Here is a 15292-nt window from a genome sequence, read left to right on the forward strand (position 1 = left end):
AGACAGGAAATTAATTCAACAGATAATTTTTAATCTTGCATTTAGCACACAAAGTGGTAAAATAAACATTTGAACTCAAGTTAATTATTTTAATGCTGTTGTTTATTTCTAATAGGATGGATGCATGTTAGAGCTCTGAAACTTTACATTTTACAAATGTTAAATATTCAAACGTACTGGCGCATAGCCAAAAGATGTGAAAATCACTTTTGTTTGCCACCAGATCAAAGTGAAATTGATTGTATTGATTGCACAGTTCTTGGTGATGAATGCCAATGTTTCACGGAAGAGTATCTGAACTGGGGCTATTTCAGGGTTCAGTCTTGTCAGTTTAGGGAGATATCTCAACAACAGATACTCATCAAAGATCTCATGGGCATTTTTCTGGCTATCTGTGACGAATACAAAGGTATCACTGCCTCTGATTTTACGGCTTTTTTTCCAGGTTACCATGGTGATGTAGGTAAAAAGAGAGGCTCTTTCACCTCACATCCTAAATAGATATATGGTACAGACATTTTTCTATGGGTATAACCATTGATAAGAAAAAAACTGAGATCAATTTGGAATATTATTACAAAAATAAACCAGTGCAACCAAGCTATAACAACAACTGTACTTATAAATTATGGGTTAAACAGATGTTGCTTTTGGCAGCACTTTAAATTTTTTAAACACATTCAAACCCTTCTTCTGCTGCCTCCGCAGCCTTTAACCATAACAGAACTCTTAAGATAAACACAGAGATTCTCAGATTTCTGCTGTGGTGGGCTCATCGTTTTCAGGATGTACTTCCATCTGTTAAAACAATGACATTGCATCAAATTGTGGTTCAGTGTAAGAGGTACAGTGGTAATGAGGAGCTGCTATAGGAACTGGGTGGTGCTGGCGGAAACAAAGCGTCTCACTCACCTTAGTAGAAAAGCACTTTGCCTTGGGAACGAATTTCCACGATGTCACTCTCCACAGTGATTCACGGAGCGAGGCTGCCAACTCATGTGTGTCATGTACCTGACAAACACAAACCTAACATGTTGTCAACGCCTCTGAATACAGTATTCAGGTTCTGCATCACACCATGAGACAAGCAGTTTTTCCACACCTTCATGCGGCTCAGACAGGCATTTCTGAAGTCCATGTTACTGCTGCTGCTCACGATACTCATGGACGAACCGAGAATCACCTCAGCAGCTGCATGCAGCTTCTCTTGTTGCTTAAGGATACACACAAACATACACAATTACTTTTTTTCTGGTGTCAATAACTGTTAGAAATGAATGTAAAACAACCATCACAATCTACCCCAGTATAGGGTAATGCTTAATTGCATAACCAATTCAATCCATAGTTAGTGAAAAGAGAGAAAAGCTGTCAATGATCAAAACTGTTGCTGATTCATTTTCTGATAATGGAGTGTAATAGTTATCATTACAGGACTAAAAACTCTTAAGTAAAAGAAGAAGGACACTTAGTGTGTTTGTGCATGTGCGTGTATGTCTTTGTCATGCCTTTTTTCTGTGATTTTGTGATTTCAGTGTGTTCCTCAGCTCAGTCTGCACGGCTGCTACGAGGGCCTGCCTGTTGTTGTTCAGAATGTCCTCCAGGTGGAGCTCTATCAACATCTCGGTGGCTGAATGATCAACAATTTGCATGTTTGGATTGGAAAACTGAAAGGCAGGCTGTCTACAGTGTAGGGTTTTGTGACTGTACATGCCGCTGCGGTTCCTCACCCATAAGATCAGTGAGCTGGGAGGTGAAGGGGTCACTATGCTGTAAGAAGAAGAAAAGCAGGAGACTCTGCTGCACTGTGGGAAGACTTGATTCCTGCTCTGGATCATCCCAGCTGTCTTTCTCTACTGTGTACACAGTACCGCCGCTATACACAAGATCTGCAGGGGATGTTGAAACATTTATGCCAAAGTAAAGAAAATAATAAGATGGATACAGTGGGAGTTACTTGAGATAAGAATTTTAAGAAGAAAACAGTGTTCGCATGAAGCCACACATGGGTTACAACCAGCATAACATGTATCTAGCATGCTGGCAATTAAAGACACACCTCTGGGTTGGGCAGGGCATTTATTTATTTATTGCAGCCTTTTATGTCAGCATTAAAAAATAGCGTGTCAAACGTGTTTCTTTTCATCCCAAATCAAACTTCTTAAATGAGATAAATGTTGATGGAAGATGGAAATAGTCAGAGACAGTGTGAAGCAGAATAGATTACGGGGCGTTTTCAGGTTTCATTGTGTAAATGTGAATGGATAGACTACTGCTGATTAATACAGACTGTCGGTTTTGTTTGTAGTTATGATTTATTGTATACACAGGGGGAGACACTTATTGTGAAAGAGCAGTTTCTGATAAAAGGGCCGCCTTTTGACTGTTATCACCACATGAGTGCGTTTAATCACACTGCTCCAGTCTGCCTTGTGTGCAAAACAGCGACTGTTAAGTCTTTTTAAAATGTAGCTTCCAGACTAATGTGTTTCTTTTTGATAGCTCTCTTTAGGGTAAGGTTTTAAATACCTGCTGCTACTGCTTAAAATAAAATCTAAATGACTAAATGCTTAATAAAGACTTAAATTAGGCTCATTTTACTGGACTGCTGTCTGGACACAAGAAGACAGTTTGGTCTTTTTTAGAGAAGAGCGTCCTGCTTGTTAGGTACTCATTGACAGGAGAAACCATATAATATTTATAAGACTATTACTCTGCGAGTCAAATGATCTTATCTGTTCAAATATGCCATATAGAACTAATTTGCAAAATACATTTTGGGAAACTATAATGCTGCTGTCTGTATGTCCATCAGTTTGGTCCAAATTTAAACCCGAAAAACTTGATGGATTGCTCTAAAAGCTTTTTGTAACTCTGATGGGACAGACTTTTCCTTGCATGGCACTGGCGGTCTTGTGGATGTGTCTTGTCAACTGCTGAATATTTTGCAACAAAGCAGGTCCTGATAGATTTGCAGCAACTTTGGTTGTCCTGTCTTTTTATCTGGCACTGCCATCAAGTCAAACATTCAGTCTGCACGTTGCACACAGTTCACATTCCACATGCTTTTTGCACTGTCACTGTGACAATATCAATGAAACAAAAATGAAACACTGCTCATCCCAAAAGCTATTAGCATGAAAAATTATGTAAATCCTTCTGAAAAAAACAAAACAAACTTTTAAGTATATTACTTTAAGAAAAGCACAGTAATTCATGGGTAAGACAGACAGTTAGGTCAAACCCTTTATCCACAACTGGAATCGCTGCTATGAGAATATTTTGCAGCGTGACTGAAGCACTAAATCTTGTATTGGAAATAAATGTCAAGTGCAAATTAGTTGCAGATGAACCACATTCTCATGAGGCAGGTTTTTAGAGTGCAGGGACAACCACTGTGTTGTGACAGAAAGTAAATTCTAGAGTCCATTTTCTTTTAGTGCTTAATGCTTTTGTTTATGCTATATGTTCTGCGTCCATTGTTCTGTTTGGTTTTGCCTTTCCCATTCAAATGTTGGGCTTATGAGATCCATAAAAGTCTTAATTAGCAGCCTCAGGCTTGGGCTCATTCTCTCATAAACCCACGCAGGTGGTTGAAATTAGTTTTCTTCAACAAAGGTAACAGATCCAAGTTCTAATTGTTTCAATGTCTTAATGTCCTGTAAGGACAGGATTAACTGTTCCGGACTTTGGACCTACGTCAGGTTCGTTTTACACTCTTTTTATTGGGAAATCAAAACCTCTCAGCAAAAAGAATTAAAATACACCCTGAACATCAGAACATGCTGTTCCCAGCAGTGATTACCTTTGAAAGAAGAGCAGTAAACTCTATATAGTCCCAGCTCTTGACAGTCCAGAACAGCAGGAAGTTTTTGAAAGAAGCCAGAGGGCCCAGTGACAGGAATGTTACTGGGGTTGTATACCAACACATGGAAACATGTCAAGGAAGACTAATCCAAATCAGATGCCCAAATACCCCTGAAATGAGTCAGGCCCTAGTCTGAATTTCCCCTTGTATTCAATTCCTTTGCCTACCATGACAGGAAATGAGACTGTGTGGTACAGATGTATGATAAAACATGAAAAGGATATTTGTATGTGAGTAAGTTCTGTTGCCACATTGGGGTATGGCAGCAGACAGGGGGTCAGGAGTGTAACCACCTGAACACTCAGATCCCCAAAGAGGCCCTGCTCCATGGTTTGTGGTGGGATGCTGAGTGGCAACCTGCCTCCTATAGCAGGGTGTCCTCTCACACACCAGCACCCTTTCTTCACACAGCACGGAGGCCTTTAAATTCAAGGGGAGAAGAGAAAATCAGACGGATCAATAGAAGGCACTTATTCCGGTCAAACCTTTAAAAGCGGCATTACTGACGGTGCAGAACAGGTGACGTCCAGGGTCAGTAACAGTTGGTCCGCCAGTGCAACTCTTCTCTTGACCTTGACACTGCAAGAACGCAAGATGACTATGTCAGCAGTTCATAAAACAGAGACGGATATTTCCATTCCTTTTTAATTTACAATCCAGACTCCACTCAAGAGGGTTTAGCACAGTCAGCCTTTTGTCTTGTTTTTATGTTTTTACTCCAAGACAAACCACTCGAGGCAGTTACGATGATCTACGGCAATACTCTTTTGCTTCAACTTTTTTATATTGCAGTTACTTTTTAAACTTACTCAAAAATAATTAGCTAAATTCTGTTTATGAAGTGAGATCCTTAATGAACCAAAAGCAAAGTCATTAATTGTGAGATGCTCTAACAAGAGGGAGGCTTTCAAAAACAGAAGCTATGATATACATCGATGCACTCGTACCTAAATTCCCGCAGCGAGGCCTCCTGGTTGATTTTGAGTTTGAGGTGGATTTGTATCTATGAAAAATAAGAAAGATGTAAACTTTTTTTTGCTTGAAGCTTAACATGTAACTCGAGATGGGGAAACAGATCTGTTCATACCCCGGCATTAGCCAAAGTGAATGTGCGCAGGAATGCCTCTAGATGGGCTTGCCACTCTGAAGTGCAGTGTCTTGTGTCTTTTACCTGTACATTGCAAGTTATTTTAAAAAACATGTGACTCACACTACTTGTGTTACGACTGAAAAACAAGAAAAATGCATTTTAGAATTCATCTGGGTTGTTTTTCTACCTGAAAAGATAGAAGGAATCTGAGGGAACCATACAGATCTGTGAAGGCACTCAGCTCCTCAGGGTCAGGCTCATTACATGGCCACACACAGGGACACATGCTCTCTTTCAAACGGACAAGGGCTGATGTAGCAAGAAAAGAGACGATGTAATGCACAGAGGTTCCAGTTATGTGTATATGTCTATATTTGTGTGTACATACCAGGTTGGAGGGCTTCCATTTGAATCCCTGCACACCAGGGGCCAGCCGCTGCAACTGTGCAATTAACTGGATCAATACAACAAAACATTAGCCTTTGTTCCAGGAGCTGCTGGGACAACTAGCTTCCTGTTAGTTATCTTTATGCTGCAGTAAATTTAGATGGAGGCACTAACAGTAATTGTTCAGTAATAAATTATTGGTAACCAATTAATCATCTATTGATAAAATGTTATTCACCATATCCTGAAGAATAAGTTAATCTATGTAGAGACTTAACATTTATGATATAATTTATAGCTTTAATTGATACAATAAAAATCCATTGAAGTTTTATTTTAAGTTACCGTATTTCCCGGACTACAAAGCGCACCTGAATATTAGCCGCACAAGCTAAAATCAGGGGAAATCCTGTTTTGTACATACATTAGCCGCACCTGACTAAAGGCCGCAGGTGTTTCAATGTTGACTTATCATATGTAAGAGAATATGCACAAAGGGAATTGTCAGGAAAGAGATGGCTGTTTGGAGACACACCCCTTTTATTAATATTTTGAAAAACAAGTTATGGGTACATATTTGCACAACTTTTTAGGGAGGTCAGCAGTGATCACTGACTGTTTTAGGAGCTTTTTGAGATCAAATAGAAGAAAATACATAACATTAAACATGTTAACAACACAAAAGCCATATTAAACGCAGACTACTTTAGACCCGGAAGTAGGATTCGTCGCGTCATCACTGAACAACCGGATAGGCAATAAGGATCCCAAAGCGTGCCAAGAAAATATCCCCCCACAAAAAATGAACCACCAGCAGCCTGAACTGATGATACAAGACCGGATGGATTCATGCTTTCATGCTGTTTACACTAAATTGTGACCATAACACCCAAGTATTGCAGGATAAACTGTGACTCATCAGACCAGGCATCTTTTCCAATCTTCTACTTCTAATTTTAGTAAGCCTGTGTGATTTGTAGCCTCAATTTCTTGTTCTTAGCTGGCACCCTGTGTGGTCTACTGTGGCTGTAGCCCATCTGCTTCAAGGTTGGGCAAGACAACTGCCACTCACCTCATATTTTCCTTTTTTTGGACCGTTTTCAGTAAACCATAGAGATGACTGTGTGAGAAAATACCAGCAATTCAGCAGAAATACTCAGACCCGCCCCGCCGGCATCAACAATCATACCAACTCATTCTTTATCCTGAGGCTCATCTTGAACTTCAGCATAGTCATCGTGACCATGTTTACTTACCTAAATAAATTCAACTGCTGCTATTTGATTGCCATCAGACATTTGCATCAATAAGAAGTTGAATTAAGTGTCCCTGATAAAATGACCTGTAGATATTAAAATACTGCATTTTTCTAATACATGGTGTGTAAATATAAAAAAAATAACCCCTTTTATCCAAGGACATTGTCATTTTAATATTTGATCAAACCCTACCTTAATCCTCATTTGTCTCCCTGTTATGCCTCTTTTATTTGGTGCAGTCTCAGCTGCTTTGACTCACCAGTGCAGTTCAGCTTTTGTGTAGAAACTTCGGTGTCAGTCCACAAAAGCAACAAAAGCCCTCCTCCTGTCCTTAAGCCCAGCTTTTGCCTTTGCTTTCCCATTAGCATGATCAAACGCAGCACCTGGAGAGGCCATTTGAAAAAACAAACTCCTAGCTTAGCATGCTAACGCTACTTGCTAGTTAGCGTTAGCTAGTAATTTGCTAATTTGCTAGTAATTTTCATCTTTATTAATCTCTAAACCTTTTTATCCATTTTCTTTTCTACCATGAATCAGGAATAGCTATAACTTAAACAATTACCTGTTGCATTTCTTTCAGCATTTTCAGTTGTTGTCTTTGTGCTAAATCAGCAACCTAACCTAATTTAATCTGGGGTCAGAACTTTGTTCCCAATTAGGCTGTTGACTCATACCAATCCAGGAAAGCATCTGTATGTAATTTGAAAATTATTTATTATTTATTAGTTGTTTAAAATATTTGACATCATCATCATATTCATTGTAATAATAATAATAATAATAATAATAAATAATAATAACAATAATAATAATAATATTTTTTACCCAGTTTTGAACATGGTTTTTATTGGTATGTATCGTATTGCTAACTGTTTTTTAACTTACTATTTAGTTTTAATGGATTTAATTTAGTTTAATTAATTTATATCTAAGCATATAATAGGCAGTAGTTTAAAAAGTATGTTTTGGAACATTTACATTTGATCGTAAAAATGTCTATATATTTAGGCATATTAGATCATAAGAAAGTTATTTATTTATTTTTATTTTTCATAAAAAACTGTTCATATACAGTGACAAGTACTCACCTCCTTTGTAATTTCTCCGTTTTTTCCCCTACATTTGTTACACTTAACGGTTTCAGATCATCAATCAAATAATAGTAATAAAAAAAGATAACCTAAGTAATACACCACACTGTTTAAATGATTATTTCATATATGATAAAAGCTATCCAAATCCATCTGGCCCTGTGTGAAAAAAGATAAGTGCAGTATAAATCTGTTCAGCGGTTGTTCTGTCCTTGGCAGCAAGAAAAATTAAGTAACTGGAAATGAGTCTTTCACATCACCAGGGAGGAGTTTTTGGCTACTCTTCTTTGCAGAATTATTTTACCCCAGTCAAATTGGAGGGTTTGTTTTATGTTCTTTTTTATGCAATCCTGCGTTTGTTAGTTTTAGGTCAGATGTAATGGGACTCAAACCCTTCAAAAAGTTAAACATTTGTCTTATCAGTCAACAGATTATTTTCCCCAATGTTTTGCAGTTCTTTAGATATTGTTCTGGGTTCTTTTGTGACCTCCTCCATGAGTCATCGATGCACTCTTCAAGTCATTTTGGTAGGCTGGGTTCACGAGTGTGGTTCACTAGAGTCTTAAAGCCTTAGACTGACTAATCGATGTGGGTGACCATGTTTATCATCTGTGGCTGTGGCTAACCACAGTTAATTCATGATTTAACAAGGAGCTGACAATGACTTCTTCACACGGGGCCTTCTTGGTTTGGATATTTTTTCCCATAATAATTGAAATCTTTTAAAAGCTGTATTGTGTATTTAGTTCTAGTTTTAGTGTTATCTTTGCCTGATGTTAAAATGTTTTTGCAGATCTGAAACATTTAAGTGTGACAAAGAGGCATAAAACTAAAAATCAGAAAGGCGGCAAAAACCTTTCAAGGCGCTTTTCTCTGATAATGTTAGCAGAAGCTCTTAATTTTATGATGATAAATAATTATTAATGATGCAATAAAAGTCACTCTACCACTGGTACTTTGTACTGTACAGCTGTAATTTTGTGGTGTTTATCAGGCTCATTACGTGCACCTCTGTTTGCAAAGACATCATTAAGCATGTATTTATCATATCTTTTGGGATCTTGCAATATTTTTCATCCTTAAAAATGAACAAACACAACACAATTCTTTCCAAGTAAATGTAATAATTTAATTTCTTTGTAATTATTCATAAATATAAAATTCAATATTGCACAGTGTGAAAAAAATCACCAGAAGATTAAAACATCTAAATTTCACAGTTGCTGATTGGATGAAGACATATGAAACTCTCCTTTAGCGTGAATCACTTTCCTTCTTTCTTAGACCACTCGCTGTATCCACCAGTATAATTGCATGCGCTGAAATAGAGAACAGAGGTGAAAGATGTCAGAATATAAAAGCTGTTATTATTACATCATAAACATGCAGTAGAAAGCTGCACATTTTTAACAACAACAACAACAACAAAAACCAAAGATGGCTCTCTACAGTCTTAAGGACTTATTGCCTTTGTGTTAATGAAGAAGACTTGGAGTTTTTTTAATGGGCCTTGTCCATGTATGTGTGTGTATTGTGTATTATAAGCAATAAATTATTTACGTCACATATCCCAGCTGTTGGACTTTGCCGATGGCCAGTCCTGATCGCCTGCCCGTCTGGCAGGAAAACACCAGCTCTGGTGCATCCAGCTGTGGCTTCTTTATGCCATACTTGGCCTTGAATTCCTCTGGATTCATTGCAAAAGCAGTCTCCACTGTATCAACTGAAGGAATCAAAGAAGAGACGAAGGTATAAAACATGAATATGCAAATGAAAACTTAGAGAAAACGTACAGAACTTGAAAAACAATCTCACGTGGGATATTGGTGCATCCTGGAATATGTCCTTTTGCTACCTCCTCTTCACTGCGGACATCAATCAGAATGAGATTTGGGCTCTTTCCCACAAGAGCCTTCAATTCCTCATAGGAAATATCCTTGGTACCTTGAACATGGCAGAAAAAACGTTTCATCAAATTAAGTAAAACTATACCACTTTCTCTTTTAGATACAGGTTTAAGTGACAAATCATCCTGACACAAAAATGCATTATTGATGATCCTTGCCAAAGGAAACTAATTACTGTTCATGTGAAAGGTTAGATGAAATATGACACCTGCTTTACCTGTACAAAGGTACATGCAAACACACTGATAAGGAAGGATGTACTAATGCTAACCGCACTGATATCAGTGGCTACATGTCATTTGGCACGTGTAATGTAGTGATCCAGAGAGTATCTTTGCTTCATTGTTAGTGCCGCAACAATCTAGCAATAATATTCAAATACATGTACATGACCCAGCCACTTTGTTAGGTACACCTGCTCAGCTGTTCATCATCTCAAAAATTTAATTAACCTGTCACACGGCATACAAGGCTCACCAAAAATTAAATAATAGAAGAGTCATTTCAGCATGGTCCAAATTCTCTAAAACTTATTTATAGCAACTGGAATCGATACCAAGAAGAACTGAGAAAGTTCTGAAGCTAAAAGGGGGTCTTACTATCAAGGTGTACTTATTAAAGTGGCTGATGTAAATCGTCCTAGTTATTTAAACACAGTAAGATAAACAGAGTGTTGAGTTCAGCTATTAAAATAATTAGTTTCTCAATTTGGCTTTTAGTTTAAGTAGAAGATGGCCTGAAAAAGAACCTGACATTTAGCTCCCCTTTAATGCTATATTCCTTACAAGATAATTTCACTCGCATGTTGACTTGTTCTTATCATATAGTGTGATGAATATGAGCCTGTAAAATAGGAGTAAAGGTACACTGTCCTGACTGCCTGTAAAAATATGCAGATAATTATCAGCGGTTATTAAACCTGATTGTTTTTTCTTACTCGAATAACCGAGTAAGAAAAAACAATCAAGTCCTTAGGGAGACTTAAAAGCTTCCAGTTTGAGCTATTTATTGTTTGCTGAGTCATTCTTATCCTACAAAGTGAGGTTTCTTCTTGTAAATATTTAGTAGTAAGAGAAATAAATGTGGGAAAATGAAACAGTTCAACAGAAGGACCCCAAAACAAGTTTAAGTTTACAAAAATATATAATTCAGATTTTTATGAAAGTACTCTATTACTTCTTCTTAAGCTACTGTAGTTTCGAATTGTTATTTTACAAATTGCTTACCCATTAAATTAGACGTGCTTCAATTCAGACAGCAATAAATATTTTATAGTTTGTTAACCTGGTTAACAAAGTTGCAGAGTGGGCTTAAAGACTCACCTGTGTTCGCCATCCTCTTTGTTGGGTGAAGTTGAAAATATGAATGGCATTAGCAATTATATATAATGGAATAATAATGCACCTTCTGCATGCATTTGTTTGGTGGCACCTCATTGGCTCACCTACTGGTAAAAGGTGGATCTTAGCCCTCGAGACTTCACTGCTTAGCCAATCAAATCAAAGTCTTACTCATTTGTTTCCCAAGTAAAAGCTAGAGGAGGTGTTTAATGACTGTGCAAAAGCCTGGTTTACAGTGTATAGTTAGTGGCTTAAATATTTTTTACAAATGTTTTGTGCAAGTAAAAATTATGAGTGTGACATGCCTAAAGGATCAAAAGTAAACCAGTCTCAGTTCTTATAGTGCAGACACAATCGCATTATTAGAATGAAGTGAACCCAACCTTTAAGTGGAAACTAAAAAAAAAGAGGTTAACATATAGAGTTCCCATTTAAATGATTTTATTTTTTAAAAAGCACTCAGCAGTGTCTATCTAAAAAAATAACATTTACTTTACATTCTGTCTTTGATAGATTAAAAAAATATCACAGATCTACAGAGGTTAATTTGCCAGCAAATAAAACTGTGGTGGCTGCAAAAGAGCATAATAAATGATTTGTTAACATTATTCCTCAACTTTACAGTCATATTCACTCATATTTACACATTCCTTAAAGAAGGAGTTTAAATAATGTTTAAATTCTACAGTCACTGATTACACCACTACAGAACTGCATTTGTCCAGATCACAGTGTTCCACGTGTACTTTAGTAAGTCCATCAGTAGAGTCTCTCTTTCCCTTTCGAAACTTCTTATACTTCCCACAGATCAGAGCTGCTATTACAACCAGTAAAAGGAGAGCGACTCCTCCTCCTATGATCCAGGCCATCAGTGTGTGGTCAGAAGATTCAAGAAATTCATACCGCTTACATGAAAACTCTGAAGGATCGCTGCTTCCTGCTTTGTTCACTGCCAACACACACACTTTAGTTCCCACTTCCAAAGATCTGACCAAACCCCGCCGTGACGCATCCCCAAACTTTGGGACTTCACTGTCCCTTCCCTCGATGACTATTCTGTACTCAGATACCACTGAAGATGGAGCACACCACTGCACCTGTATTTTCCCTCTGTCACTCCCCTCACTGACTGGAACCAGCGCTCGGATACGTGGTGAGTGAGGACGCACATTAGCTCCACTCATCCCAGGGCAGAGGCACCCAGTTTGCTCTGAAAGTGTAACACAGGGAACCTGGTTCTCCGAGCAGGGGTCGTACTCGCAGAGCTGTTTTTTCTGGTGTATCTTTGGGACGTTCACCACCCTAGTAGGAGCTGTGGTGGTGTCGTATTCAATAAGGTCATAATCATCCTGGCCTTCTGAGCCCATGTCAGGCACGCGTATGATCTGTGGATGGGTGATGGGTGGGGAAGCAGACGCAGCATTGGTGAAGAAATGGGAATGCATGGGAGGCAAGACAAAAAAGAGAAGTGCCACCAGGTTCCTGCAAAGTGAGGTCATCTCTGTGAAAAGAAATGACAAGAATAAATATGGTCACTGGTCACTTTACAACCATAAATAGACTGATTGATGCAACCTAACCACAGCTTGTTCATTAACCTGTAATTTCCTTTAGTTATGATGAAGTAAATTACACAAGAAACGCACTGAAGCAACAGTCACTGTAGCAAAAAAAAGGAACTAGTTACCAGTGATGGGAATAACGGCGTTACAAGTAACAGCATTGCATTTTGAGTGGCACAAATAATTTGTGTGGCATCTTATTTAGTGCAGAACACCTGATTGTTATGTAAATAGTTTGAAATGGTTATTTTAAAAAAACTAAAACAAGGTAAAAGGTAAATGCAAATAACTGGTGTTTGCAAACCTTGTGCATAGGATTTTAAGACTGACAATTTATATTTGCATTTAAAGTTATGAAATATGATTCAATAAACATGTTTGTGGTTGTTACAGTAAAAAATATAACTTTTTCTACTCGATTGTATGTTTTTTTGTCTGACTTTAGATCAATTGTGTTAAAACAGTTTATCAAAATAAAAAAAATCCTGCAAATTCAGACACGTGAGGTTGTGCTGAAAAGAATGATACCAAACAAGGCAAAGTAAATAGTTTTTAAAGGTGAAAAAAAAAAGGCTAATTATACCCTGGACCCCAGAGGGTTAAACTTTTTAAGTAATGCAATAGTTACTTTTCCTAGTAATTGATTACTTTTAGAATCTTGCAACTCAGTTACTAACTCAGTTACTTTTTTGAAGAAATAACTTGTAACTATAATGAATTACTTTTTCAAAGTAACTTAACCCAACACTGCTAGTTACTGAATTTGGTTGAAATTTCCAATTAATAGTTCTGCAGTGGTGAAATAGTGAAACTTTAAGATTTGTTCTCCATTTTGGCACCTTAACACGTACTGTTAAGATGAACAGTAACTGTTAACATCTTAACTGTTAAAACAACTCCACGCTGTTTGATACAAAGACACATTTTTCTTTCAGTTCTCCTCTGCTCTTCGGTGTAATACTTTGGAGTTCAGATATAATCAGTCCCTCTCTTTTCAGAGAGCCATCAGGTGTGGAGAAAAGTAATGGAGGGAACATAAAAAAATAATTATTAATATTATTTTTTAGCTTTGAGACACTTAAGTTACCTTAGCAGTATGCTTGGTATTACTATCCCGTTGCAGGATGACTTGCGGTCTAGATAACAGGATAACAGATAGGTTTCTATGCACGTCAGAATTCATTGTGCAACTGCCCTCAGCAGTCATATCGTCAGAGGAGATAAGCTTGCTAGCACCTGTGGTAGCCATAACATCCTCACCACCATTTTTAAAAAACAAGCTTTAGATCTTGGGCAGTTCTTCTTTGCCTCCACACTTTGATCTCGCTCTTACTCTGATACAGCTTAATCTTGTTCTCGTCTGTCCATGACGCCTTATTTTTCAGAATTCTGCAGGCTCGTTTAAGTACTTTTTAGATTTAAACTGTAGTCTGGCCATCCTGTTTTTGTGGCCATCTAGTGGTTTGCATCTTGCTTCTGTATTCTGTTCATGAAGACTTCGAAGTCGCTGACAAACACAAACACATACCTGCCCCCAAAGATCTGTTTCTTTACCATAGTGAGGGTTCTTTTGTCCACAGCAGTGGTCTTCGTTGGGTTAATCGTCCCTTTGTGATTACAGAGCTGATGTCTTTAACTGTTTTATTCTTCTCATAATACCTTTAGCTTTTTCCTGTTGTTGAACAATAGCAACTACAGACTCTGTAGAAGCAAGTATAAGTAACGTATCCCTACGCTAATGGACCAATGTCCGACTTTGATAAGATAAGTGGAAGAGAATGGCTGGCTGGCTGGATGGATGGATGGATAAATGGATGGATGGAAAGAGTGGCACTGGCAAGCAGAGAAAAATGCATCCTTGTCCCAAACATTATGGAGGGTAATATATAAAAGAAGAGAAAGATAAAAGCGTTTTTTAAGTCTGGTAATACATAAAATAAAATTCTTTGGCTGGATTCGAGGCACCAGGATGCTGTTTGCCTTGGTTTACAGCTCATAAATGCTCTTGTGTACACTCAAACATCTGCAGTGTCCTGTCCTGTAAACACGGATAGATAAATAAATACTGAGTGCGGGAAGACAAGTACAACTACCCCATCAGCACTACCATTGTTACCTAGCAGAAAGCCAGGGGAGTTTTGTGGGAACCCAAAATGTAGAAAAAGCCGGCTGGCTTTCATTCTGGTCAGTTTACAAAATTATTCATAACAGTCAGAAAACATTTCTCATGCTGTTAAACAATAATACTTATGACTAAACCTCTAAAAATAAAACATGGAGCAAAGAAAATACTGAAATGGGTCTACAGTACCTGCTTAATGCTGATGGATGTGTCAAGTCTCAAGTCTGAAGTTCTTTGTTTCCACTGTGGCTGCTCTCACCGTGTGCTCCCGACTGTTCTCAGTCTTAAGCTGTTTCTCTCAGACTCTCTCCTCCTCCTCATCTACACCCCCACATCATTCTCTCCCTTCTGGGCCTCCCCCCACCTCCTCTTTTTACTCTTTTTTCACTTCTTCCCATTCGTTTTTCTTCCAACTGACCAGCAGTGCTCTTTTATTTTGTTAATCCGTGTCTGGAATTTGTGTTTGAATGTGCGTTAGGAGGGAGAGGGGGAGAGTCGCCATGTGTCTGTGTGCTGCTCAGCATATTAATTTGCTAAGTAACAGCGGGAGACAGGCTTGTGCTTGTTGCTCGGAGTGTTTTTCACAATCTGTAGGTGTAGCTGTCTGTTTTTCCATGTTATATGCAGGTGTTATTATGGAAGGGGACAGCACATAAGGTCACCTAA

At 38.0% G+C, this 15292-nt stretch overlaps 3 protein-coding genes across 5 annotated transcripts; all 3 read right to left on the reverse strand.

The window, feature by feature from the left end:
• Positions 1-14: 14 nt before the first annotated feature.
• Positions 15-7275, reverse strand: top6bl (TOP6B like initiator of meiotic double strand breaks). 3 transcript variants are annotated; one of them, XM_005723101.1, is made up of 14 exons: positions 7167-7275; positions 6864-6987; positions 5347-5412; positions 5146-5267; positions 4956-5039; positions 4816-4871; positions 4376-4447; positions 4093-4288; positions 3806-3929; positions 1731-1889; positions 1509-1630; positions 1103-1213; positions 913-1011; positions 15-798 (listed from the first exon to the last, which is right to left on the reverse strand). In XM_005723101.1, the coding sequence occupies exons 1-14, from the start codon at positions 7185-7187 to the stop codon at positions 751-753; spliced, it is 1404 nt and encodes a 467-aa protein (XP_005723158.1). In that variant the 5' UTR covers positions 7188-7275; the 3' UTR covers positions 15-750. The 3 variants fall into 3 exon arrangements, with proteins under 3 accessions (XP_005723158.1, XP_013763487.1, XP_013763491.1); XM_013908033.1 differs by having other exon boundaries at positions 913-1026; XM_013908037.1 differs by lacking the exons at positions 6864-6987; positions 7167-7275 and adding an exon at positions 6602-6647 and having other exon boundaries at positions 913-1026.
• A 1648-nt stretch (positions 7276-8923) lies between these two features.
• On the reverse strand, positions 8924-9718 carry LOC102208556 (thiosulfate sulfurtransferase/rhodanese-like domain-containing protein 1). The gene is made up of 3 exons (XM_005723103.1): positions 9511-9718; positions 9256-9418; positions 8924-9014 (listed from the first exon to the last, which is right to left on the reverse strand). The coding sequence occupies exons 1-3, from the start codon at positions 9665-9667 to the stop codon at positions 8960-8962; spliced, it is 375 nt and encodes a 124-aa protein (XP_005723160.1). The 5' UTR covers positions 9668-9718; the 3' UTR covers positions 8924-8959.
• A 1716-nt stretch (positions 9719-11434) lies between these two features.
• On the reverse strand, positions 11435-14927 carry LOC102208835 (leucine-rich repeat neuronal protein 4). Its single transcript, XM_005723104.1, has 2 exons — positions 14816-14927; positions 11435-12443 (listed from the first exon to the last, which is right to left on the reverse strand). Exon 2 carries the CDS (start codon positions 12439-12441, stop codon positions 11638-11640), a length of 804 nt encoding a protein of 267 aa, XP_005723161.1. The 5' UTR covers positions 12442-12443; positions 14816-14927; the 3' UTR covers positions 11435-11637.
• Positions 14928-15292: the final 365 nt, after the last annotated feature.

The sequence above is a fragment of the Pundamilia nyererei genome, unplaced genomic scaffold (genome assembly GCF_000239375.1).
Source record: "Pundamilia nyererei isolate P.nyererei 1_Seehausen unplaced genomic scaffold, PunNye1.0 scaffold00008, whole genome shotgun sequence".
In the NCBI taxonomy this organism is placed as follows: Eukaryota; Metazoa; Chordata; class Actinopteri; order Cichliformes; family Cichlidae; genus Pundamilia; species Pundamilia nyererei.